Below are 25,063 nucleotides of genomic sequence, written 5' to 3'. Positions count from 1 at the left end.
CGGAAGTGCTACATTTTTCAAGTGAGATATAAAACCAAACTTCCCACCATGTGTTAGCCACACAGCTCTTTCGATAGGAGGAATAGGGTTAACAGGGATCGCTAGCTCCTGTAATCACACTGTCTCTTTAAATTCCTCATGGAGTTTCAATTGGATAATTTCTTCTTCACGTCCTGTCCCTAAACTGTTGGGCAGTAGTACAAGTAAGCAAGTGACCAAATTCTACCCCAGAGGTGGCTGCAATTCAATGATAGATTAAGTGATCCCAGTCAGTGTTGTGGGCAAAGTGCCTCTTTCTGTGTTTGTGCAGCACCTAGTGCAGTCGGGTCCTGATCTTCTCGGTGCTGTTGCAATCCACGACTCACCTCCAGATGAACAGGGCCAGGGAGATGCTATTGCTACCATCACTGCTACAATACCTGACACTGATTTCTCCTCCAGTTCTTACAAACCCAACTGAAGGAGGGTCCTGCTGGTTCCACAGTGCTCATGAGGTGCGTCTGCTCTGCTAAGAGACAACTAAGGGACCACCTCCCTCCCCCTCAAATGATAACCCTTGGGCAGCTAAGAGGGAAGGAAGAGAAAAGGGGATAGAGCAGGAACAGGCTGCTTCTCCCATATTAGTCTGGCAAAACCCTTTAGTATCCAGTTGGCAGGAAACTGCTGCCAGATCACCCATAGCCCCCTGTGGAGACTGGCTCACTTTGTGTGTTCAAACAAAACACGGGCTTTGAGGAGTGGGGCCCAGAGTCTATCCCACATTCTACTCGGCAGTTCTTACAACCAACAGAGACTCATAGGGCAAAATCCTGCCCTCACTGAAGTCAGTCCCAAAAGTCCCATTGGCTTCAATGGGCACAGGATCTCAGCCACAGATTTTTAAGACTAGAAGAGACCATGAAGATCTAGTCTGATCTCCTGTGTAACATGATCAGAAATTCCTGCACTGAGCCTGTTAACTTCTCCTTGAGCAAGAGAGAGAGAGAGAGAGAGAAACTCCAAGCGAGGAGGAACCATCGCACCCTTAGGGCAGTTGTTCCAATGCTTATTTACCTTTGCCGTTAACAATGGGCACCCAATTTCCAGTTGGGGTTTTCTATCTTCAGCTTCCACCCACTGAACCTTGCTGTACTTTTGTCTGCAGGATTAAAGAGCCTTTGGCTCTCAGAAACTTTCACTCCTTTTGGGAGAAGCTCAATGGGCAGAGCTCTTCTAAAATGGGACCATGTCTTGTGGTGTCTAAATGGGAGCCGGCCCTTGGAGGCTGGGAGTAAAAAATCCTCTCTTAGCCTTCTCTTTCATAAGCTAGTTAGAGAGGCTAAAGAAGCTCTCTCTCCATGAGGCAAGTTTCCAGATTTTGAATCTAGAGCTGTTAAAACTTCGAATTTCTGTTCGGTGGGGAATTCTGACACTTTTTTTTTTAAGTTAATTCCAACCTGGAATGAAAACTCAAATTTTCAGTTTCCATGAAAGGGAAATGAATGTTTTCATTCTGGAAAAAGTGAACTGGTGGAGAGATCTCCAGGGGCTCTCCCGTTTCATTGGTAAACTCCCAACCAGCTGTTCTCGAATGATCCTTGTAACTCTTCTCTGAACTCTCTCCAATTTTTCAACATCCTTTTTACCTTAGGGACACGCTATTCTGGTGACAAATGACCAACAGGCTCTCAAAGCATTACCAGTTTACCTGATTCTGTATCTTCTCACCTTTCTAATTGAGAAAAAGATTTTAAAAAGTCAAAGGCTTGTTTTATTTAAAAGACGTTAGATGGTAAAAAAGCTTCAGCTAACCCACTGAAAGCAGGCCTACCGTGGTCCACTTTGTAGCGCAGTTTCTGTATAGTTGCCAGATTTCCACTTATACGATAAAGTCCATCAATGTCCAAACCTATTAGACCAGGGACCAAAACTATCAGTTAGTCACCCCGCAGCTGGACAATGGGAATATGCCAACAAGGAGCTGGAGAGACGCCGCGACAGAGATTCACACATAAAGCAAGCCCAGTGTGCAGAGAGCGTCATGCCCCACAGGCGCTAGGAGGGCCAGCACTCTCAAAAGGATGTGACAGATTTGCACAAATGCTCGTGCCTACTGCTGCATTTCCAGGGGTGCTCAGCACCCGACCTGCTTGGGAAACCTGGCCCAGGCTGCAGGTGCTAAACACTTGGAAGTGTGGCCCCAAGCTCTTTTGGGCCTCTGCCCTGTTCCTTACAAAGCGGAATGCAGTGGGGTACTCGAGAAGCAGGGGCCCTCCATGCCCCAGACATGGCTCACACTTGCAGCCTGCCTTGGGGGAGGGAGCAATGCATTGGGATGCAGCGGCTGCCGCAGAAACCGAGAGGGTGGCAGGGCCACACAGATTCGAAAGAGAGAGTCAAGAAAAGCAGTTTAGAAACTGCTGTGCTGCTTTCTGTTCTGCTTCTCCTAGGGCCTACTTTTTAAGGTGGGAGGGTACATGCAGACACAGCCCAACAGCTTGCTTTACAAACCCAGACTGAACCAAACCTCAAGATGAAGAATTCAGAAGCCAGAGGCTAATAGCAATTAGCTGCTCCATTAGTCAGTTTGTGGGATGCTTCTTGGGAAACTAACCACCCCTGAGCCTGCAGCCCCTTCTTGTAGCCCATCTAGGCCTGAGGGCACCAGCTAACGCTGGGAGGGGCTGCAGTGCCAGAGATGGTGCAGTCAAGGCTGGTTACTCACTGCAGAAAGGGCTGTGCTTCCCTGAGGGCTGCGAGCCCTGGAGCATGGAAGGGGCTGGCTAGGGGCTCTCTCGCCCCCTGCTCTTTACTGGAGGATTTGGAGAGGATACCTCTGTGTTCCACCGTCTGGATGCACTGCTGCACAAACCACGGTACCGTGCGGTGCTCCCGCTCGCACAGCGCTTGCAAGGAGCAGCCAAACACTTGGTCTGAAAAACAAACCAACAAACCCAGACATTTAGGCAGGTAATTTGGGGCTCTGCCAGAGGATCAGGATGATTTGCCCCCCTGGATCGCCGGTTTGGGGACCCCAAACAGCTGTGCTGGGGGATAAGCTTTGCTTGTGGCTGCAAGGTTTGGGTTTCCTGGCTAGGAAGAAGGGTTTGTTCTTCTCGTAAGCACCCGCCCCCGAAAGCATCCCCAAAAGCGCCCCGCCCAGCCTGTACCTTTAATGTACCCTCGCTCCCGCAGGAACTGCAGAGGGGGCCGTTTCTGGAGGAGCTTTCGCAGCCTGTTCCGAACTTTGCTGATGTCGCTCTCGGAGCCCAGGCTATAGGCCGCCGTCCCAGAGGCTGTGGGAGACAAGAAAGAGCGTTTCACCATGAGACCAGGAGAGGCCCCAGCAGGGAGGAGATAGGCATCGTTCTGGGCACAGACAAGGAATCTCCCCCAGCAACCCCAGATAGGCTGCAGACAGGATGCCCAGATGTAGCACAGCTAACTGCAGGAGCACTTCCCCTCCACTCCCAGCCACCCTGGCTTAGGGATGCCCTTTCCCTGGAGCTCCCCCCGCTGACTCTCCAGACAGGGAGAGCTGGGGATTGGCTGAGAGTTTCTGGGCAGCGGGTGCAGCAGCAGGGGAAGAAGAGGATGTCCCCTATTTCCTGCTCTCCTCTGGGGGAAGCTCGATCCCTCGCACCAAGGGCCGAGGAGCAGGGGATTTCACGCACGCACAGTCCAGCTCTGTGGCGTCTGCACAACATCTCTCTGCTGAAGTGCCCCCGGTTTTGAACGCAGGAGATTGCAGCAGGGATCTCAGAGCCCTTCAGAATGAACACCCAGGCCCTGCTCCATGGGCTCGTTCCTGCCTCGGGTGCTAATCTGGCCCTTGTCACTTGGGGATCTGAGTCCCATGAACAGGGGTGGGTGCCCCAAGGGCATGTCCTTGCCCAGCTGCAGGTGCCACACATGGGCTTCTCTCTCTCTGCCCACCTGCCTGCTGGGAGACACAAACTCCTGGCAAATGGACTTGTCCATCACCCCCCATTCACTGCCTCTTGCAGCCTCCCCCAACCCCTAACTAGTGCCATCCTTCTGCATCGCCACCCCACGGCCATCATAGCTGACCAGCTCCCAGAGACAGTGCTGGTGGGGGGGACTACAGCCACCCCAAAATGTGGCTTAGCCTTCCCGGTAGGTCCCCTCCCAGCGCGAAGGCCAAACATTACACAGAAGTAAGGGTGGCATGGTATGGCATTGCCACCCTTACTTCTGCAGTTCTGCACAGCCCCCCTAATTTTCTGTCTAGTCCACCTCAGCCCCCCCACACTGGAAAGAGGCTGGCGCTCTCCCAGCCAGCTCCCCACTCTGGTCTCAGTCTGCCGGGGTGACCAGCTGCACTGCCCCTCTTTGCTATACACCAGAAAGAAAACTCCATGTTAGAGAGAGTCCTGTTGCGGGGACGTTACCACCCCAAGGCTGGTGCTGCCAAGTGCCAGCACCATCCCTGCCCACTGAACCCCGTCCTCGTCCCGCTCCCATGACAGGACATGCCCTTGGGCACACCAGCCAGAGGAGGCGGGGGACCCATCTGGCATTCGTGTTGCCATCTGTGCCCTTCATCCAGCTTGCCCTGCAATGCAGCACGGGGCATGCTGTGGGACCGATGCTGCAGCCTGCTCTGGCAGTACATATGGGCTGTATGCAAGTCTCCAAGGCAGGGGGAGAATTTTCCAAGTTACAACCACCCTACACTGCCCCACTGCAAGGCCTGGGCAAGTGGGGGTTGGGAACAGCCATAGAACTTGGGGTTCCAGAGATCAGGGGCTGCAGAGCCACCGCATGAAGGCTGCTCTATGCAGAGGCTGCTCTAACTTGCCCAAGGAGCCATTTGGCCCAGGCTCCAGGTGGTGAGCACTCCCACACCTTCTGGGCTGTGTCCCAGCACAGAACCTGGCCCTCCGCCTTCGCTGCATGCCATTAGCGCATCCACACTGCTGCTCAGCTGCACCTTACCAAGGGACATTGGGTAGGTTTTTTTTTTTTTTTTTTTTTGAATTCTGGGTTTTTTAATCATTAAGGATTGCATCCAATACACATTGGACAAGATAATTTACATTCACAAAGAACAGAGCTTACTACAGAGTTGTCGGTCCCATTTTACCAGTTCCAGAAAAAAAGCCTGCTGCCATATTTAGCAGGCTTCAAATCTCCTTCAATGGGCGGATTTGGCTCTGGTCTTGGTCTGGAGTGATAGACATTCTCAGGGATAGGTTGGTCTGTCTGCACTTTTGTGACCTTAGACAGCTCTCCCAGATCAGGTCTCACCCAGCCCAAGTTCTCCAGCACACAATTATCAAATGCCAGCTGCTGTTTTCGGCAACGACGAAGCTCTTAATGCAGCTCTGCCTGGACCGAGCTGAGCAGACAGCGAGCTCAGCTCGCGGCAGCACAACCAGCAGCTCCCAGGCAAACGGCCTGGAGGTGGCGCCAGATCAGGCCCCTGGGCTGTTCCCAAGCAGGCTGCGCTGCTCAGATCCAGGGCCGGCTCTGGCTTTTCTGCCGCCCCAAACAAAAAAACCCAACCTTCCGGCCAGCTGGAGCAGCAAAGGGCAGGGGGGTGCGGGAAACCAATCTGCCACCGGGCTGGAGCAGCAAAGGGGGGCGGAACAACCTGCCACTCGGCTGGAGCAGCAAAGGGGGGTGGAACAACCTGCTGCCCGGCTGGAGCAGCAAAGGGGAGGAGGGAGAACAACCTGCCACCCGGCTGGAGCAGCAAAGGGTGGGGGGGGGAACAACCTGCCACTCGGCTGGAGCAGCAAAGGGGAGGGGGAGCCTGAACAAACCTGCCGGGCGGCTGGAGCAGTGAAAGAGCTGGGAGGGGGGCACGAAACAAACCTGCCTGCTGGCCAGCCGGAGCAGCGAAGGGAAGAAAAAAAAAAACGCAAAGAAAAAAAATACCTGCGGCGCAGTGGGAGCGCGGGTGCAGGGGGACTCCCAGCCCTGCAGACCCCGGGCAGTGGTGCGCACACCCCAGCTAGCGGGGGGAGGGGAGGGAGAGAGAAGGGGGCGGCCAGGGCTTCCTTAAGCGGGGCGCTCGCCATGCGGCCCCTGCCGCCGCGCCGCCTGCTGGGAGGGCTCCGGGGGGCAGGCAGGGAAGGACATGGGCTGCCGTGCCGGGCTTGCTGCAGACCTGGCACCGCTCCCAGCGGCTCCCCTCCTCCACGCCGTCGCCCCCTACAGGGTGGCAGGAGCAGCAAACCAAAAGAAAAATACCTGCAGGGACAGCAGAAGCAGCGAAGCGTTAAAAAAAAAAAAAAAAAAAAAGGTTTGGACGGAAGCCGCCCCTTGGAATTTGCCGCCCCAAGCACCAGCTTGCTCAGCTGGTGCCTGGAGCCGGCTCTGCTCAGATCTCACCCACTCACCTGGATTCTTTTTGTCTTCATCTTTGTTGGTTCCCAGTCTCTCCTTGGCTCCAAAGTCCCCAACATTTCCGTTCTCGTCGTGAGTAGGAAAGTCTGTGGACTGAGGGAGACATGGCATCAGATCGCTTTTGTCCCATCAAGGCCCCAAAGGAGCTCAGAGGTGTGGGAGGCGCGGTGCTTTCCCGGAGCCTGCGAGACACGGCTGAGGAAGTTGGGAGGGAGACAGCGGATAATGCAAAAATTCCCCCCACCCCCACACACAAGTGATGGGCCACAAATCAGTCTGGACACAACAGATCCTTGGACTGTCAGCTCTTTGGGGCAGGGACAGGCTTTTGTTCTGTGTTTGTGCCGCACCTGGTGCGCTGGGGTCCGGGGCCTAGGGGCTACTGCAGTGCAGAGGATGCAACCGCAGCAGGAGCCAACCTGAAACTTTGCTCAAAATTCAATTTTTTTTGAGGTTGGGGTAAGAAAGACACCAATCCCGCTGCGCTGCGTTCCCAGGGAGACAGCAGCTGGCAGGGTGTTTCTAGCAGCCAAAGTGCTGTGAATCTCGTGAGAAAGCTGGTCCCAGGGTGCCGATGCCAGATCCTAAAGACGAAACCTCCAGGAGGGGACAGAGCTGAGCAGAAGATGGGCACAGAAGGGAAAGTGAGGCTCAGCAGAGAGCTGGGCTGGAGAAGGGGGTCAGGGTAGGGCCAGCATCAGTGCTGAGGATGGGGGCGTGGTGTGTAACCCACCTATCTGGGTCTCTGTCCCCATCTGGGGGCTGGACTGTGTAAAAGGTCTTCTGAACAAAGGGACCTGATCCTGGAAATTTAGCCCAGAGCTCCTGCTGGTTGGCCCAGAGGTTCTGGGTTCAGGCTCCTGCCAGGGCCAGTGCCTCGGAGGAGCTCTAACAAAATGCCCAGAGAAGCCCCTCTCACCAGCCTGCTGATGTTGTCAGCGATTGTCTTCTGCCACGTGGCCACAATGGGCTCAGAGTCGTGCTGGATCAAGAACTCAGAACCGTCGCGGGTCTTCAGCTGAAAGAAGCAGCATGGGAGTTATTGGGGTAAAACAGGCGCTGTGCAGCCCCCAATGTGACAGCCCTCCAGAGGGTCCATAAGGGAAGAAGGGCAGTTTCTTTCCATGGCACAACAGCGATCAGGCACCAGTGGGCTGGGCTGAGACAGGGCCCCTGCTGTTGGCCTTGACTTCTGTGGAATTTTACAGCTCAGGTCTCTGCTCCTTGGGCCAGGGGTGGCTCCAGGCACCAGCACGCCAAGCGCGTGCCTGGGGCGGCAAGCCATGGGGGGCACTCTGCCGGTCGCCGCGAGGGCGGCAGGCAGGAGTGTCCGCTAGTCCCGCGGCTTTGGCCGACCTCCCACAGGTGTGCTGCCGAATCCGTGGGACCGGGGACCTCCTGCAGGCGTGCCACCAAATCCGTGGGACTGGGGACCTCCAGCAGGCGTGCCGCTGAAGGCAGCCTGCCTGCCATGCTTGGGGTGGCAAAATACCTAGAGCTGCCCCTGCCTTGGGCCCCCCAAATTCCCATTGACTCAGACCACATAGAATCTCAGAGCTGGAAGGGACCTCAGGAGGTATCTAGTCCAACCCCTTACTCAGGGCAGAACCAATCCCCAGACAGATTTTTGCCCCAGATCCCTAAATGGCCCCTGCAAGGATTGAGCTCACAACCCTGAGTTTAGCAGGCCAATGCTCAAACCACTGAGCTATCCCTCCCCCCAGGCTCAGCCGTTGTCTTTGGTGCTCACAGGTCCTGAGGGAAAGATGCCTGGCTTCTAGGGGCGGATCCTTTGCTCTGGACTCCACAGACTAAGCCCTGGCTCTGCACTGAGGTCTCCCCCTGTATTTAGTTGCATCTCTAAGCTGTCTCTGCAGCAGGAGTCTTCCAGCTCTGTCCGCAACCTGGCCAGGCAGGCGGGGTGTTGTGATCGCTGCTCCTGACTGGCTAGAATTGTGATCCCAGTGTGCGTCACCTCGCCCCGGGTCTGTCTCATCCACCTGTTGTGAGCTCCTTGGGTGCGGGCTGCCATGTGCTCCGTATACGCAGCCCCCAGTAGGGTGGGACTTAGCTGGCCAACCCCTCTGTGCTACTGCAGTAGAAGTGTTCCCTGATAACCAACCCCCGGCTTGGTTTGCTCAATGCTGCAGCCCAAACAAACATCATGTCCCATCTTGGTTCCATTCACTGTCCCGTTGTGCAGGCGTGAAGAGTTACTGGCTGGCAGTTTCCTTTCCAATGCAAAGCCCGAAAGAGCCAGGGTTTGGCTGTCCTGGCAGTCCCAAAGTAGCCTGCTGTTTGCACTGGCAAAGGGGGCCAGCCCGTACTGCCCTGCTGTGTGCAGAGAGGGGCCCTGCTGACGGAGCTCAGCAGGGGAAGCAGACACCACTTTTTAATTCTCCCTTTCCCCTGAAGTCTGGCTGCCCCTCGGCAATAGCACATGGCCCCTGGCCACTCATGTCTTATTTAAAAGATACACTGGGCTTGCTGAAAAGCAGCCAGTGGAGGGTTATGCAATGGCCAGGGAGGCCTGGTGTGCTCGTATTGGTGTAACTGTGTCCGTTGTGGATATGATCTCCATGCGTCTTATAGTTATACTGGTACAACCCCTAGCATGGCCGCAGTTACGCTGGAATAACAGTGCCCAACACCTGCATAGCTCATTCCCCATCCTGCCAGGTCTGGCTATCCCAGGAGAAGTGCCTTTATCTCAGGATAACTGTGTCCACACTGGGGTGGGAGGGGGCCTGTACATTTTAGTTCCACCAGGCCAACCTGGGTGCATAGTCAAGGCCTGGAGTCGCGACAGGGAACATGAAGTGGCCGTTAGCCCACATAGAGCAGCCAAATAAGCAGCCAGCATGCAGGGCGCTAAAGAGACACAGGTGTGAGGGCTTTGTGTGCACATGCCAGAGATTATCTGACTCCAGAACACACCAGCCAGAGGGGGCATCAGCTCTTGGGCACTAACCACGGCCCCGCACACAGAGGCTCTGTTCTCACCAAGCCTCAGGACCCTCCTGGGGTCTTGTCCACACAGAGTCGAACCAGTTTAGTTACAGGTGTAAATTTAAACCTGTTCCGTTAAACCCCTGCCAGCCCGTGTGTGGATACTCTAGCACCAGTCAGATAAGGCCTTGGTATAGTTCATCCTGCCTCAGTGCTGGGGCATGGGAGTAGATGACGTCCCAAGATCCCTTTCAGCCCTGCATTTCCTTGATTCTAAGGCCTGGTCTACAGTACAGCGTTTGGCTGGCTGAGCTTTGCCAGCTAGGAGCAGGGCTGGATTAACTCTCCTGTGGCCCTGGGGCTATTAGTTTTGTGGGGCCCCTGTATACATGTCTTTTTCCTAATTTAAAATTATCACAATTATGGCATCGAGGCTATTAACGCTGTACTAAACTTTCCTTTTAATTAACATAAAGCCATTTTGTGGTTACAGTTTAGTCTTAAAACACGTAGAATATAGTTAAGTTAATTCAAAATAGCCGACTCCTTACCTTAGAACAACTGTTATATTAGTTGTTTTCTGGGAGAGAGTTTGTTGCAGGAGGGGATTCTGACCTGGGGCAGGGGATTGGGATGCAGGAGAGGGTGGAGGGTCTGGGAGGGAGTTTGGGTGCAGGAGGGGATTCTGACCTGCGGCAGGGGTTGGAGTCCAGGAGGGGGTGGAGAGTCTGGGAGGGAGTTTGGGTGCAGGAGGGGATTCTGACCTGCGGCAGGGGATTGGGGTGCAGGAGGGGGTGTGAGGTGCAGGCTCGGACCGGGAGGCGCTTACCACAGGTGGCTCCTGGCCAGCAGCGCAGCAGGGCTCAGGCAAGCTGAGCTGCCTGCCTGCCATAGCCCCATGCTGCTCCCAGAAGTGGCTGGCCACTGGCACGTCTCTGTGCGCCCCTGTGGGGAGGGGGACAGCATGTCTCCGTGCTCTGCCTGCACCCGCAAGCGCCACCCTTGCAGCTCCCATTGGCCAGTTCATTGCCCCCCCGGCCAGGGGCTGCAGAGACGTGCAAGCAGCCGGTCACTTCAAGGTGTGGTGTGGGGCCATGGCATGCAAGCAGCCTGCCTGAGCCCTGCTGCGCCGCTGGACTTTTAGCATCCCGGAGATCACAATGACTAGCAGAGGCTCCAGGATCACGATCGATGGGTTGGTGACCACTGAATTGTCTATAATTATGGATTTATTTTGGTGGGGCTCCCCTTAGCCTGAAGCCCTGGCCTGCAGCCCCTAAAGCCCCTGCATTAATCCGACCCTGCTTAAGAGTGTTAAAACAATCACTCCCGCTTCCCGACATGGCTACGCCAGCCAACCCCTGGTGCAGACAGAGCTATACCCCCAAAAGAGTGCTTCTCTCACCACAGCTAACGGCATTTGGGGAGGTGGTGTAGCTATGCTGGGAGAAGAACTTCTGTTGTCTTATGCTGTGTCTACACTAGAGGGTTCTGCTGGCACAGCTATACCGGCCAAGGCTCTGTAGTGTAGACGTGTCCTTAGATTCCGACCTAGCAGTGCCTTACCTCAGGGCTTGTCGACACTACAGTGCTTTGCTGACACTGCCACTCCAGCAGAGTCGCTGGTGGATATGTAGCAAATGGAGCTCTTCCGCTGGCATAGCTACATCACCTCCCCGAACACTCATGTCAGCATCATTGCGTCTACACCAGGGGCTTTGCTGGCAGAGCTGTCGCCTGGGGCACGGGGGTGATTGTGTAATGCAGACTAATCATAAGTCATTCAGGAACACAGGGCCTGGCTTTAGGGCAATTCCCCCGATTCCTGGGAATCGGGCCCTGCACCTAAGAGGGCCCCATAGCATCCGTAAGAGGGGCCCCGCACCCTCTGCCAAAGTGCCGCCCGAAACAGCGGCAACTGATTGAGCTGCCGCCGAATTGCCACCACTATCTTCGGCGGCAGCTCAATCACTGCCGCTGTCTTCGGCGGCATTTCAGTGGCAGCTCTTTTGAATCGGGCCCCACACATTCTAAAGCCGGCCCTGCAGGAACAGGGCTCAGCTAAACCAAAATAAACCACCCTTGAAGCCAAGTAAGACTCTACACATGGTCTGCGTGGGTTTAACTAACCCAGTTTGCACACGGACCAGGCCTTGGTGTTTCCAGTGGTTTTAGCCTCTTTACCAAGGCCACACATCTCTTCCCAACCTGGCCCTGCAGCTCTGGGGACACCACCAAAGCCGTGCTGCATTGAGCGGACTCACCTCCAGAACGTTTTTCTTGCTGGATTTCTCTTTGGGAGCCCAGGACACAGTAGCCCCCCGCAGATCCACAGTATGCTCGGGTGTGGTCAGCATGGAAGGGTGTTTCTGGGGGAAGGAAAGAGGATGGTCACGCCCAGGGAGACATTGGGCTCTGTTCAGAGGAGCAGAGCAGCGAGGCTGTCGCAGGGTGGAGAACGTTTGCTCTATGTGAGCTATAAAACCAGCCATGTGGGCAGGGGTCCCATGTCTGTCCATGGCATTTTCACCAGGCTCAGAGCTGGAAGTGGGCGGACCGAGGCAGGTACAGCCAGCGCTGTCCTGCCCACCTGCCATCAGCCCTCTGGTGTTGTTGCTGCCAGGGACACAGGTCTCTCTCTATAGGCAACGTGGCTGCAGGTATGAAGGGGAACGCAGCCCGGTGCCAGACCCAGCACAAGGTGGCTAGAACCCGGATGAGAGGCCCCTCGATCAGCTCCTCCTTCCATCTGAGCTGGCAGAGGGCAGCCCCTCCACACTCCAACGGCCATGGGCCATCAGGGGTGCTAGCCAATGGGGACAGGCCCAGCAGGAGTCAGGCCATGCCATGGGAACACAGAGTAGGGATTAGAATCTAGGCCTTTCGGCTCCCAGCCACCGAGTGCCTCTCGCAGGACACCTCACCCAGAGTCAGTTGTACCAAAACAAGCCCATCAGAGGTTAATACGGTTTCATTCCATTGGTGTAGACCAAAGGATTCAAACCCTGGTGGCTCAGAGTGTTGATTGGGCCTGCAGCAAAGAAGGCAAAGATCATGAGTCAGGCTCCAAAAAACCATCCGAATTGGCTTAAAAACCATGAGTTTATAATACTACTACTACTGTGGGGTGTTTTCTTTGCCTCTGGGTGCTGGAGCCATCTGGAGTTGTGTTCCCAGGTTTTTTCTACACAATCATGAGAGTAGAAACTTCTTTTTTTAAAACTGAAAACTGAAATTCTCACCTACTTAGGGTGACCAGATAGCAACTGTGAAAAAACAGGACAGGGGGTGGGGGGTAATAGGTGACTATATAAGAAAAAGTCCCAAAAAACTGGACTGTCCCTTTAAAAACAGGACATCTGGTCACCCTACACCTAATCACGTTTGCAGGAGTTGGGGCTTTAAGGAAAACATCAAAGATCACAAGACCTGGGATGAAGCCACAAAAGGTGCCAGAACTCTCTCCCATTCTGCAGCATCTCAGCTTTCATTAAAAACAAAACAACCATATTTCTGCTGCTCATGGTTGCAGAGTGAACCACCCCAGCATAAGCAGGGTGTAACTTTCCAGTGAGTCTGCAGAATGCCTGAAACAATAGCTCAGAGAAGAATGAACTCTGCCGGCCCCTAGTAATCACATCAGGGAGAGGGGCTGGGGTAAAGCTCAGTGACTTGTCATTGTTAACTATTTCATTTGTGCCTCCTACTGAGGTCACTGGGAGATCTGTGTGCACTGAGGGGAGTTTGGAATTCTACACTGATGCTCATGGCCATAATTAAAAATGTAATTCAACCCTCCCCTGGATTGGACACCGAGATTGCCACGAGTATTTCTAAGACTAGGGCAACACTAGAAACTTTTGCCTGGATAGCAATAGCAGGTAGGGATGCAATATTTTTATGACATTCTAATCCTGGCAAAAACCCTAGCGTGGACAGTTATACCGGCCAAAAAGTCCTTTTGCTGGGAGAGCTTATTTTGAACTGATATAAACTTTTGTTGATGGAAGCTGCATCTCCACTATAACTGTGCCCAGGGGCGGCTCCAGGCACCAGCATGCCAAGCGCGTGCCTGGGGCGGCAGAATACCTAGAGCTGCCCCGACTGTGCCTGAAGGAGCCTAGACCTCAATACCGGAGGGAGCAGAACTCCCCTCTGAAGCAATCTGGGTGAGGAGGGGGTGACGGGCTGGGGGCCAGCACGGAATTCTCCCCTAAAGGCGAGGAACATCCCTTCCTGGCTTCTCTCTCTGGTACGTCAGTAGTGCTGGCACTGGGCACGTGGTTATCGGTTTTGTGTCGAGGGGACAGGGCTCTGGTGTGCGTGTGGTTTGCTGGGTTTTTCTAATAGAACACAGCTTTCCACTGGAAAATATCAGTGAAATACCCAGGCTCTTTGCTATTCCACAGGGGATTAAAGAGTCTGTCTGCTCCAACCTCGTGGACTGGGATTTTCCACTGAGCGAGTATACACGGGGAACTAATCCGAATAAGGGAGGGTTTGAATTGCAAAAGCAATATTTATTTCTGATTAACTCCCTGTACGGACTCTCTTCTTCTGGAAGAAAAGTGGCTTTTTCTGGGTTAGCCATTTCTGTTCCACAATTGCTCTTCTGCTCAATTTCCCCAGGCAGACAAGCCCTAAGGCAGTTAGGGACCCAGATCCCATTAGATTTCAGTGGGGATTTGGCACCTTCTTCCCTGAGGTTCCTTTGAAATCCCAGCCCCCATCATCCACCAGTCAGGAAATTGCATCAGGCACTTCAGTGACCTGAAGGGCTCCCCGGATGCACCATTTTTATTAATTCCCCCAGCACATGAGCACAGCTCTCCACGCTGGTTGAGCCTCAGCGACGGAGTTTGCAGGAATACGAATGTGGCCCTACAGAGCTCCCCGCACTATGCATGGATGTCAACATTGCTGCATCTGGCTGGGGGTCTGCTTGGGGCATGGAGCTCCTTGTAGATACATTTCTTCTCTCGCCCCATTCTCTTCCCTTTGCTGCAAAATGCCGCCAAAAGTGTTGCAAGCCCACACCAGCCCTGAGCTGTGTGACAATGCACACCAGTACTGTGAGCAGCCTTCCCTATTTTGAGCGGCTCTGACCACAGCTCGAAAGCTAACTGAGGGAGTTCGGGTTTCCTTTGTCGCTGGTGGTAACTTACTCGCGTCTCTTATTATAAATGCTAATCCGGGAGGGGGAAAACAGCCCTTGCAGAGCAGCTCTGTCTCTTCCCTTGCTGAGTCACTCCACTCGCATCCAGTACCTAGAAGGGGTCTGGAAGCCACATGAACAGGGGGCTTTTGAATGCAAGCCACACACTCTAGGGAACATCACCCAATTTCAGATTCCAGAGCGAGATTCGACTGGTCAATCAACTTTCAAAGCCCTGGCTGGGATGATTTAGTTGGGGTTGGTCCTGCTTTGAGCAGGGGGTTGGACTAGATGACCTCCTGAGGTCTCTTCCAACCCTGATATTCTATGATTCTACGGTCCCACTATTTTCAGGGTCAGTTGGGCAACAAGTCAGCCAGACCCAGAGTCACTTTGCTCCTTGCAGAAAGCTTGCTTGGCACCTGGGAAGCATCTCCTGCAGAGTGATGAAGGAGGGAGGGTACAAGCCAGAGGCTGCACAGGGAAGGGCCAGGAAATTGTTGTGCTGGTGAGCAGCCTGCAGCCTGTCAGCAGCTCCCAACCTGGGCCTAGCAAGGACAGTAGCCAAAGGCTGGCAACTCACCAAGCTGCTGGAGGACAAATGCTTTGACTCCTTAAAAAAGGTCAAGATGCCCCCCTCCAGGACAGTCCAGGATGAGCTCCAGTTCTTCCTGGGGGAGGAATGATGAGGAAAACATTAAACCCAGATGCCGGTTACGCTGGCAGGACCCTGTTCCCATGCTGCCAGCTGAGGAAGGGAAAGTGGGGGGAAGCCCTACGCACGGCACAGCCCCTTCCATCAAAGGCCTCCTCACTTCCTGAGGAGACGCTGGTTCCTTCACTGCCGGTTGGTCCGGGAGTCCTACATAAAAATCCTCCTCCCCGTGCTCGGAGCTGTACACAGGGAGAAGTGCTGAGTTTGCTGGTCTGCGAGGCTGGGCGGCCTGGAACACTTACCACCGAGGAGGGGAGGTTAGACCCAAATGAACATTGTCTACCTAACCCTGCATCCCACCACAGGCTGCTCAGGCTAGGGGCAGGGAGCTCCTGGCAAGTTCTGCTCAAAACGTGAATGTTTGCAACAACAGGTGCATACATTTCAAAGCCATAAGGGACCTTTATAATCTCGTTTGACATCCTGCATAATAGCTGGTAACTGCTCTAGGTTCTGGCACGCCCAGGACTGCCCATGGGACCCTCTTCAGCCAGCACTGAGTCCCTAGAGCAGTGAGCTGGGATACTGAAGCCCTCGGGGTGTCCCGGATGATGGAGAATCACTGACACCATTTTTAAATCCAGGTCGGATGTTTCTCTAAAAGCTCTGGGAATTACTGTCTGCTCTGTGGAAAGCCAGCGAGTGGGAAGGTTGTCCTGGTACTTCGTGCCACGCTGAGACTCTCTTACCGTAATCGCTTTCCTTTATCAGCTGTTTTTGTCCGGTAAAGAACTCCAGCCTTGTCCAGGCTTTTGAACTGAAATCAAAGATAAGTCAGGGTGTACGTTTGCCCCGTGAGCATTCCCCAAGGGAAGCCAGCTTTCAAACAGCTGCTCATCAGTACCACAACTGGAGTGGCCACCAGGCGCCAGTCTAGTGGGGACAGGGCCTGCCCTGGTGCCATCTCCCTCCTCGCCCGTAAGCACCTGGAAACGCCCATGGGTTTTCAGTTGGGCGTCTGGATCACAAGCTCGCCCAGAAAATAACTTGCCCCAGGGCCCTATTTCAGGAAGTGTTCGGAGCAGACGCTTAGTCGGAAGCCCACCCAGGCACGCCCAGTGAAATCCAGGCAGTGACCCATGCGCTTCAAGTCAGGCACATGCTACAGCACCTCCCTGACCCGAGGCTCAGCGGCTGCCCGCTGACAGGGTGGGGTCAGGAGTCAGGGGATCCCTGCAGCTGTCCTTTATCGTCACAATCACTCCACAGCTACAGTACCCCTTGAGTTAGCCAGCTTGGCTAACTGAACAGCTGCCCAGCCCCGGCCATATGGGTGCCCCACTCCTCCCCCGGGACCCAGGCAGGTGAACAGAACTTGTTGGGGAATGGCACCAAAGGACAAAGTTAAAGTCAGATCTGCTGACAGATCCAAAGAAGCTAGCATGACTCCATTAGCAAAATGGGCCCAGCCATCTCCCTCACCTTCTCCTCTTTCTGGATGAGGATCGCTGGCATGTAGCTGTGCCAGCTGGCAAAGGGGCTGCTGTCCTGGCTAGACCCACTGCTTGCTCTCCGGTGACCCCCTGGCACAGAGACCTGAAAGCAGATACCAGTTAGTCACAAACCATATTTATCACTAAGGCTGAGAGCCCCAGCCAGCAAACCCCATTGTGCTGGGAGCTGTACATGCATAGTGGAGAATTTCCTCTGAACACACCAAAGTTGGGAGGTGAGGGCACAGAAGCAGCCGAGGAGCAAGGACTTACTCAAGGTCACCCAGCAGGGTAGAGCTGGGAACAGAACCCAGATCTGCCACATGCCAGACCAGTGCCCTGCTGTCCTCCACTTTCCTGGCAGCTCCTCTGTGCCCTCTGGCATCACTCTGCTGGCTGGAGTGAATCATCCCCTGACCAAAGGTGGCAGCAGGCAAAGCAAACCCACCATACCTGGCCTTTCTCTTCACACTGTGGCCAGTACCCGATAGCTCAGTCAGAGGTCAGCGTGAGAATTTCTGCAAGGCTCAGGGCACAGCCTGTGGTGTGAGATATGACTGCCCTGAGCTTAGCAGGCAGAAACCCTGATATCACTGGCCAGCCCGTTCTCCAGCCCAACCCCATGCAGAGTCCCAGCCATATGGCCCCACAAGCCGGGCACCTGGCAGGGGAAGGAGGGTTTGCTTTAAAAGTATCTGCCACTAGCACTGCTGAGCAGGCCCCATGTAGACACTACGGAAAAGTGCTGGGGTGGAGCAGGCTCCCCTGAGCACAGCCCCTTCCTAGGCTGGCGAATGCGAGTGTTTGCAGGGAGCCTTGTATCCCCCCAGGAGCAGGGGCTGGCTCTATCTCAAAGCTTTCATGGAGCACAGCTGCTTTTTCTGCCTGGCGAGCCTATTTAAAGGGGCTCAGAGTTACTTTGCTTGCTAGCTCTGTCATAGGCCCTGTCCCTGCAGGGAGGTGGCACAGCTGCAATCCCACAGCACGGACTGGCTGCCCTGGGGCAATATGGAGCTTGTGCTGGGGCAGTGGCCGCAGCTCAGAACTCCAGGCTAGGCAGAGCCCCAGACTAGGTGGCCTAAGGCCTCGGGGCACCACCACTGCTCTCGCTCCATCAGGAGTTCTGGCATTGCTGCAGGAAGGTGGGGGAGGGTCTCTGGGCTGGGCCATGCAGGGTGGATGGGAGGGTCAACATGGCCCCTTCTGGCCTGGAAACCCATGAACACACGTGTGGCAGCGACAACAGGCTCAGCGCTGGACGGCTGTTGGATCCTGCCCCCTCAAGCGCCAGCCTGTGCCACGGCTGATTCCTTGGGATCGCGGCTCCTGCCCTCCATCCCGGGGTGTGTGGGGAACGTCCACCCTCCCACCTCCTCCATCCCCAACCCTGACAGTGCCCCCCAACTGCCTGTAAGCCTGACCGTCCCCCTTCCCCTCTCATGCTGCTGCCTCCAGCTTGGCCCCACACCCTGGGGCTGGCGCTTTCGTCACGTCATTTGTGGGTTTTCCAGTTGTGCCTAGAGGCCCCTCCTGAGATCAGGAGCCCAAGGCGCCAGCCCCTCCCCGCCACATCGAGCCTTCTCCTCACCCAGCCCTGCTGCCCTGAGCTCCTGAGCATCAGCCCTTTAATGCTGGGAACTGCCCCGACTCCTGTCAGCCTCCACCCCCACCACTCTGCATGGACACCCCTTCACTCCCACCAGGCCCGCTGAACTCTCTCTCCCCGCCCTGCATGGTGTCCACCTGGGCTCCCCCCAGCACCCGCTTCCTTCGCTCCCACCCCCTCACCGCTGAGCACCTCTGGGGAAATCCAGCGCTTGGACGGACTGTCCCCATCTTCTGTGGGGAACAGCTCTGTGCCCCGCAGGGATGCTGGGCCAGTCTGTTCTGGGCCTCTCCCCTCAGGTGCCCCTCCGCAGCCCAGGGGCTTGCCAGATCATTAAAAGGGCACATTGAGTCTCCAGCACACATCATCTTCCCCTTCCCTGTGCTGTCCCCACTCCTCTGCTCCACTTCCACCCTGACTTCTTCTCCAAGAGCTATCAGGCTCCATTTCCTCCTCGTTTCAAACCCATACCCCTGCCTGGCCCTCGTCCCCCTCCAATGACTTTCCTCCCCCCACCAGCTCCTCGCCAGGGCCGCGCTCCGTACCGTGTCCGAGGCGAAACGGTCAGGGTAGAAGGCTTGCCCCTCGGGGTTGTTCTGGCTGCACCAGCCCGGAGAGGGGCTCAGCTCTGCCGAGTGCCTGGGGGATCTCCCTGGCAGAAGGTAAGGGTAGGTGCTCTGCTCATAGGACCCCACCGGCGAATAGTCCTCCTCCGGGTAACCATCCAGCTCCTCGGGGGACAGGTCCGGATAGTCTGTTTCCGGAGTTGGTGGCTGAGAACGTAAGAGAGGTCACCTCTGCGCACCCCTCCGCCTCCCCCATGCTCCCTGTGCCCCACCAGGGTGTGCTCCCCAGACCCCCTCGCAGAGAGGAGAGTACCCAGCAGGATTCTCCTGCTGTTTCCTGGATCCTGGAGATCCCCAACACGTCCCTGGGTTATTCCCCAGACCACCACCAAGAATCTACCTGCCCAGTCGGCCCTGTTCCATTCTGCACTTCATCAAACCCAGCCATCACCCCGCGCTCCCCAGAGCTACTGGCTTGGGCTTGCCCTTGGACCAGCCCGCTTTTCTCTCACTCCTGCTTCTCCTGGTGGCTCACCCTTTGGTCCATGGGTCTGTATGGTGCAGTTGCAGGCTGCATCTCCTGGGCACTGGGCTCGTCCACAGCCGGGGGCGGCTCCCACGATGTCTCACCCGTTACCGAATTATAGAAAAACACCTGGCCGCTGGCGTCATCCACATACTGGCCCCATTCAGCCGCAGCGGGACTGGGGGCAAGAGACAGCAAGGGAGAGGGAGCAGGACTCACTCCATCTTCTGGGCACCCGAACGGGGAATCCCAGGTAGTCTCGCCCGTCACTGAGTTGTAGTAGAACAAGTGCCCGCTGCCCGTGTCCGTATGGGTCTCCCAGTCCGCAAGGACACTGCTAGGGCAGTGCTGGGGTCGGGAGGGGTCAGTGGCTGCTGATTGCTGCCGGAGCTCCTGTATGTTCACATACACTGGGGTGGGGTTCTCCTCCTCCTGGCAGGCCTGGGGAGAGATCAGGACCACAGTCTGTCAGGCTGGATTTGGGATGGCAGCACTGGGCGGGAGATGGCGTGGGTGGGGTCTGGGCAGGGATGGCGAGAGCATTCTGGTTGGAACATCAGAAATGTGCTGGCCATGGTGGGGAGAACAGCTGATGGAGCCAGGGGGTCTGGGAACTCAAGGCAGGGCTCTGGTCGCCAGAGGGACATTACTGTACTGTCAGGCCAGGCTCCCTCCCAGAGCTGCTAAGCCCATGTGTCCCAAACCCATGAGCCAGGCCCCAAAAGTCATGAGTTTAAAAGATAATAAATACTGTAGCCCAAGGACCTTCTGGGCTTCGAGCCCTTGGGGGTCACATTTTCCAGCTTTTCTCCGCCTAGGAACTCACTCTGATGTCAATGAGAACTGAGATCTCACATGACTCCAGGAGCTGAGCCTTTAAAAACGAAACACATACCGTCACAAGACTCATGATGGAATTGTAACCATTGGCAACTCAGCCTCCCCAACCCTGAACTCACCTCTGTAACACGTCCTCGTGGGGGCACGCTAGGTTTCACTTCCCTCCCCCACTGCTGCACCAGGCTCTTCCCAGGCCCCACCAGGAAAGCCCCAACACCGCAGTTTTGGAGCCTTTGCTCACAGCCCCCCCACTGCCAAGCCATTCATTCAGTCTCCCACGCCATGCCACGCAGCCAGCCCTCCATCTCCCTGCCCCCCCAGTGCGCATCACAAGCTCTATGTCACCTTCTCCTGGCCCCCCAGGGTGGAGAGGGCATTGCCAGAGAGTGCTGCAGTCTGGCTATCCCTGCTCAGCACAACTGCCCTCAGGGGGGCATTGCAGCCAGTGGAGGAGCTCAGACTACCCCCTTCACGCTGAGCTCTTTTTGCTGGCAACATACTTTGTACATATCTGGGGACAAAATAACGACACTACAAAACCCCTTCTACAGAAGGAACATCGACAAAGTCACTAGAGATCCAGCTGGATAGAGATCCATTATTGTGAGGACACAGGGCAAAAACTACACCGTGCTACACTTGCACTTGAGGTCTAAAAATAGTGGCATGGTAGGCTGTGTAAAAGCAGTGTATTGCACACAATAAAACCCCGCACCTGCTCCTGTAATTGGGCTGTGTTCCTCTGCATGAAAGGGAGGGGCAGACAAGGAAGGATGGCCAAGGGGTTAGAGCCCTCGCTTGAGAAAGCTCAGTTCAGTTCTCTTCCCTGCCACAGACTGAGTGATCTTGGACAAGTCACGTAATTTCTCTCAGCTCCTATCTGCAGCAAGGGGAGAATAGCCTTGCCCTGCCTCGCCTCGCAGGGGCAGGGGAGCATTGTGAGGTGCTCAGATAATCCAGCAATGGGTCCCAGGCAACAGACTGAGGCGGGGCCAGCATCCTTTTCGTTTGTACAGGTTTCACCACATTGATTTAAAAAAACCCAGCCAACCAATCAGCACAATTGTAGTTAAAGCAGGGTCACTTTTTTGGTGCCAATAAGCCTGAAAACCAGACTGCTTCTTTAGATATCTAGATTTAATCATCCACATTTGGACATTTTGGCCCAATTTAATGGAACATGAAAAATGTCCAGTTCTCTCTGGAAAGTCAGGGAATGCACAACCTCAGAACAGTGTCAACTTTCTGATAAATCCCATTTCAATTGCAGGAAATTTAAAATTTTCCTACTACAAACATATAAAGCATACAAACACACCACACCCCTGTGGCGTTTCTAAATGTCATCTGAGCAAGAGGGAGGACTGGCTTATTGACTGTACCAGGAAACTAACTGGCTTCAGGTAACCTGCTGTCACATGCCCAAAGGAAATGAACTGATAAGACGCAGACAGTTGTTTTCTCCTTGTGATCTCTGCAGTTCTATGATTGTACGTGTTACTGGAGCTATAATGGGTACAAAGTTTTCACACAGAAACACCAGAAACACCGAGAGTTGATTGCCCCGCAGCGTCTCACGCCCATCTCCCATGGTGCACACACAGAGCTAGCAGTCTCAGTTGAGAACCCAGCCAAAGGGCAGGCGAGGAAACTGAGGCACTGAGCAGGGAGGTGACTTGCTCGCACTCGCACAGCCAGAGCCAGGAACAGAAACCTCCTCTTCCACCTGGCACCCTGTCCCCATCCGCTGGCTGGACCAAACTCGGAGACTGCTCAAGTCAACCTGCCTCCCCAGGCAGAACGTCAGTGTGACGTCCCTCCTTGGTGCCCGAATCTTTGCTCCCCACATATGAGAACTTGAACTCAGCAGAGGTGTGACAAGGAGGGGGGAGGTCCAGGGGGCCCAGGTGCCCCCTTGACACCTGACTGAAGCTGGGAGGTATAACTGTGTTGCCCCTTATCTTGGTCCAGCCACCCCTCCCACATGATGGAAAGGCAGCTGGGCCAGCTGGAGTGGTGCTATGACCCCTTGTACCATGGCACATCACCAGTCACTCAGAGTTGGCCTGGTCGCCCACCCTCTCCCCCACACTGTTGCCGTCCTTCAGGCACCACTGCAAATTTCACCAGCCAAGCACTCAAAATAACCAACGCACCCCACCCACTTCTCCCAGAAATCTGCCACCTGCGGCAGCTGCCTAGAGATACAGCAGCCCCTGACCACAAGGTCTCCACCAAAGGTTCCCATAGCAATCACCGCTTTCCCAGCCTCTCCCCTCTCTTGGGCGTTCTGTACCTTGGGTTGATTCTGCCCAGTTGGAACTCTCTGAATTATTTTAGGCCCAGGATACTGTTCCTCTCCAGGCCCAATTTGCCACAGTCCCCGCATCAGTGTTGCTGGCTATATTTACCAGCATGCTACCTACTTCCTCTTCCTTTCCAAACCGGTGATGGAGACAAACTATGTACAGACGCAACGTCAGTGTCTGAGTCGATTCACTGAACCTTCCACAAAGTAACACAATTCCCATCTCCGTCACCCTTTGTCACAGACCTACAGCAGAGCTCCCAGCCATGTCAAGACACGTTTACAATCTGAGTGTGATTCCCTGAGCCCCTGTCAACTGAAGCCAACTCCAGGGTATTGCGAGTGCTCCAGTCGCCTTGTCTGGCTGAGCGGTAGGATGCTGCACCCTCGGCTTAGCCCACAAGCGACAGTTACTCTTCCCTGCTGGCTAAGATCTACCCTTCCGCACCTGGGATGAGCTGAACAAACGCAAGAACCGGCTCCGAGATCTGGGCAGCGCTTTAGGGGCATGGGTGTCCATCTTCCAGCCCCAGGGACCACGAAGAGGAGCGCGCGCGGGGGCTTTGGCAGGCAGGAGCGTCACAGCAGCAAAGCGAAGGGAACTGGCCCCTAGCGGGAGACCAATCGAGAGAGGAGAAAGACTTCCCCAAACCTGCCCTGATATGGGCCTGAGCCTTTCACACGTTTCCTGTTGGGGTTTGTGGGGCGGAAGGGTTGCCGTGGTTACACTAGTTTCAAATTATGCATAATTAGTTATTTGTTGACATTTTTCATATTCTTGCAACCTGGCGGCTGCGTTCACGCTTCTAAAAGTGGCTCGCTGGTGGCGAAAATCTGAGCAGTAACTTCTGAGACTAGGTTGGATCGAGGGGAAAGAGCTGTTAAATATCCACCTTCAAAAGTTTGCTTTTCTGAAGATTCCCTCCAGAGCCAGAAAAGTCTCTCGTCTACATAGAGGACTGTTAAATTCCCACCTCCCAGGAGGAAAGTGAGACAAACACCATCCGGGGACTGGCAAAGAATATAGCACATATTAAGGACTGAAAAATACTGTAATGCACTTGGCTCAGCTGCAGGGAAAGGATGCAGCCAGTTGAGGGCGCCTTTATCCAGCTCAGCATCCAGTCTGCGAGGGCTCTATAACCCCTACAGGAAAAGGAGCTACCATGGGGCGGTCAGGGGCACCAGCCGTGGCAGGGAGCTGGTGGCAGGCAAGGAAGCAGCCTGTGGCCGGCCAGGGAACAGGAGGCGTGGGGGCAGCTGCAGGGTGTGACAGCAGGACAGCGTGGATGGACGGGCTGCAGCGAGAGCACAGACCAAAGAGCTGGCCATGGGTTGGGTCTGCAGGCCAGGGTGTGTGCGTGGGCATTGCTTCCGGAGGAGGCGTGGCCCTAGACTAGTCTGGGGAGCTGCATAGAACGAGTTACCCTTGACCCCTTCAGGGGGCTGCCCTTAGGGGCTGGGTTAGGAACAGGGGTGGCATTCGTTGACTGTTGCAGCCCTCCTGAAGGAGTCCTCCATCACCTGGAACATGCAAGTGGTCACGGGAATCCACCAACAAGCTCAGTACCCGGAGCATCTCTGTTCCCAGTGCGCCACCCAACCTCTCCAGGGGACTGGACCTCCTGCACTCCCAGCAGCGCCTGGCAGGAGGCCGGGTTACAACAGTCCAGCCGTGTGACAGTGGAGAGTTAAAGTTCCCATCGGAAACTCAGTGTGTGCGTTAGTCGATCTTGTGTCACACGAATGTGGAGATTTGGTTAAAAAAAGAAACCAACAATTGTGCCTCTTTGAGAGGAGCAGCATGTACACGGGTATGAGTTCACACCAGCTCTCTGATTTACCGGTCAGCAACAACTGGCTACAAACGCTGAACGTTCTCAAAAGCCACTGAAGAGCTCTCCCTTTGATTTTCAGAAACAGCATCTCCTGGGGCATGAGAGTGGCTCAATACACCCGGAGACCTACTCCAGAGTAAAACATGGGCAGAGCGACAACCCGCCCAGCAACATCTGCCTGAGTCTGCAGACAGGGCAAACAAATTCCGATTAGAATTTAGGCACAAATCTGTAGCTTCTCCACCCAGCAACCTGGAGGGTGCACCCAGGGAAATAAAGTGGGGGAGGAAAAGTACCACGTGGCTGGAGGTTTTCACTTTTGCAGAACTTTCCTCAGGCCTGACTCAGCAAGGCACCTAAGCACACGCGTAATCTTAAGCATGGGAATAGCCCCACTAAATTCAGTGACTCACATGTTTCAGGTTAAGCATGTGCTTCAGGGCCAGACTGAATCAGGACCACAATCTTTTTTGGATTAGTCCGTTCATCAAACCACTTGGCCTAGAAACACCAAGCATCTTTTATCGTTTTGCCCTCAAAGAGAGCTGACAGCTAAGATCTCTTTTTTAAACGGTTTGGTGCAGTCTTGCAGTTGTTTTATAGAACAGAACTAATACAGCACACAAAGTCCTTGGGGCCAGACCAGCTAACTACACAGGCCACTCCAGAGCTTCATACTGAAAGCGCGGTGTTCATTTTGTTAGCAATGGTGAAAGCAGATTTCATAGCTGCCGTGTTGTTTCGTTGACACACAGAATCACAGCAGTGACAGC

The 25,063-nt window shown here is 54.9% G+C and overlaps 1 protein-coding gene across 4 annotated transcripts in view; it reads right to left on the bottom strand.

Moving 5' to 3' along the window:
- ARHGAP27 (Rho GTPase activating protein 27) overlaps positions 1-25,063 on the bottom strand; it is an 81,744-nt gene that overhangs the window by 7,528 nt on the left and 49,153 nt on the right. For 3 of the 4 annotated variants that reach the window (XM_050935068.1, XM_050935067.1, XM_050935069.1), the window contains 11 exons: positions 19,314-19,745; positions 18,758-18,985; positions 16,596-16,709; positions 15,863-15,930; positions 15,042-15,129; positions 11,568-11,672; positions 7,274-7,372; positions 6,348-6,447; positions 3,150-3,275; positions 2,814-2,912; positions 1,811-1,888 (listed from right to left, as the gene is read on the bottom strand). In XM_050935068.1, coding sequence (XP_050791025.1) covers positions 1,811-1,888; positions 2,814-2,912; positions 3,150-3,275; positions 6,348-6,447; positions 7,274-7,372; positions 11,568-11,672; positions 15,042-15,129; positions 15,863-15,930; positions 16,596-16,709; positions 18,758-18,985; positions 19,314-19,745 — 1,537 coding nt within the window. Of the gene's footprint in view, positions 1-1,810; positions 1,889-2,813; positions 2,913-3,149; positions 3,276-6,347; positions 6,448-7,273; positions 7,373-11,567; positions 11,673-15,041; positions 15,130-15,862; positions 15,931-16,595; positions 16,710-18,757; positions 18,986-19,313; positions 19,746-22,900; positions 23,062-25,063 lie in introns of those variants that run through there. The other variant, XM_050935070.1, reaches the window with a different exon arrangement.

This window comes from Gopherus flavomarginatus, chromosome 25 (genome assembly GCF_025201925.1).
Source record: "Gopherus flavomarginatus isolate rGopFla2 chromosome 25, rGopFla2.mat.asm, whole genome shotgun sequence".
Taxonomy (NCBI): Eukaryota; Metazoa; Chordata; order Testudines; family Testudinidae; genus Gopherus; species Gopherus flavomarginatus.
This window is presented reverse-complemented; position numbering and strand designations above follow the sequence as displayed.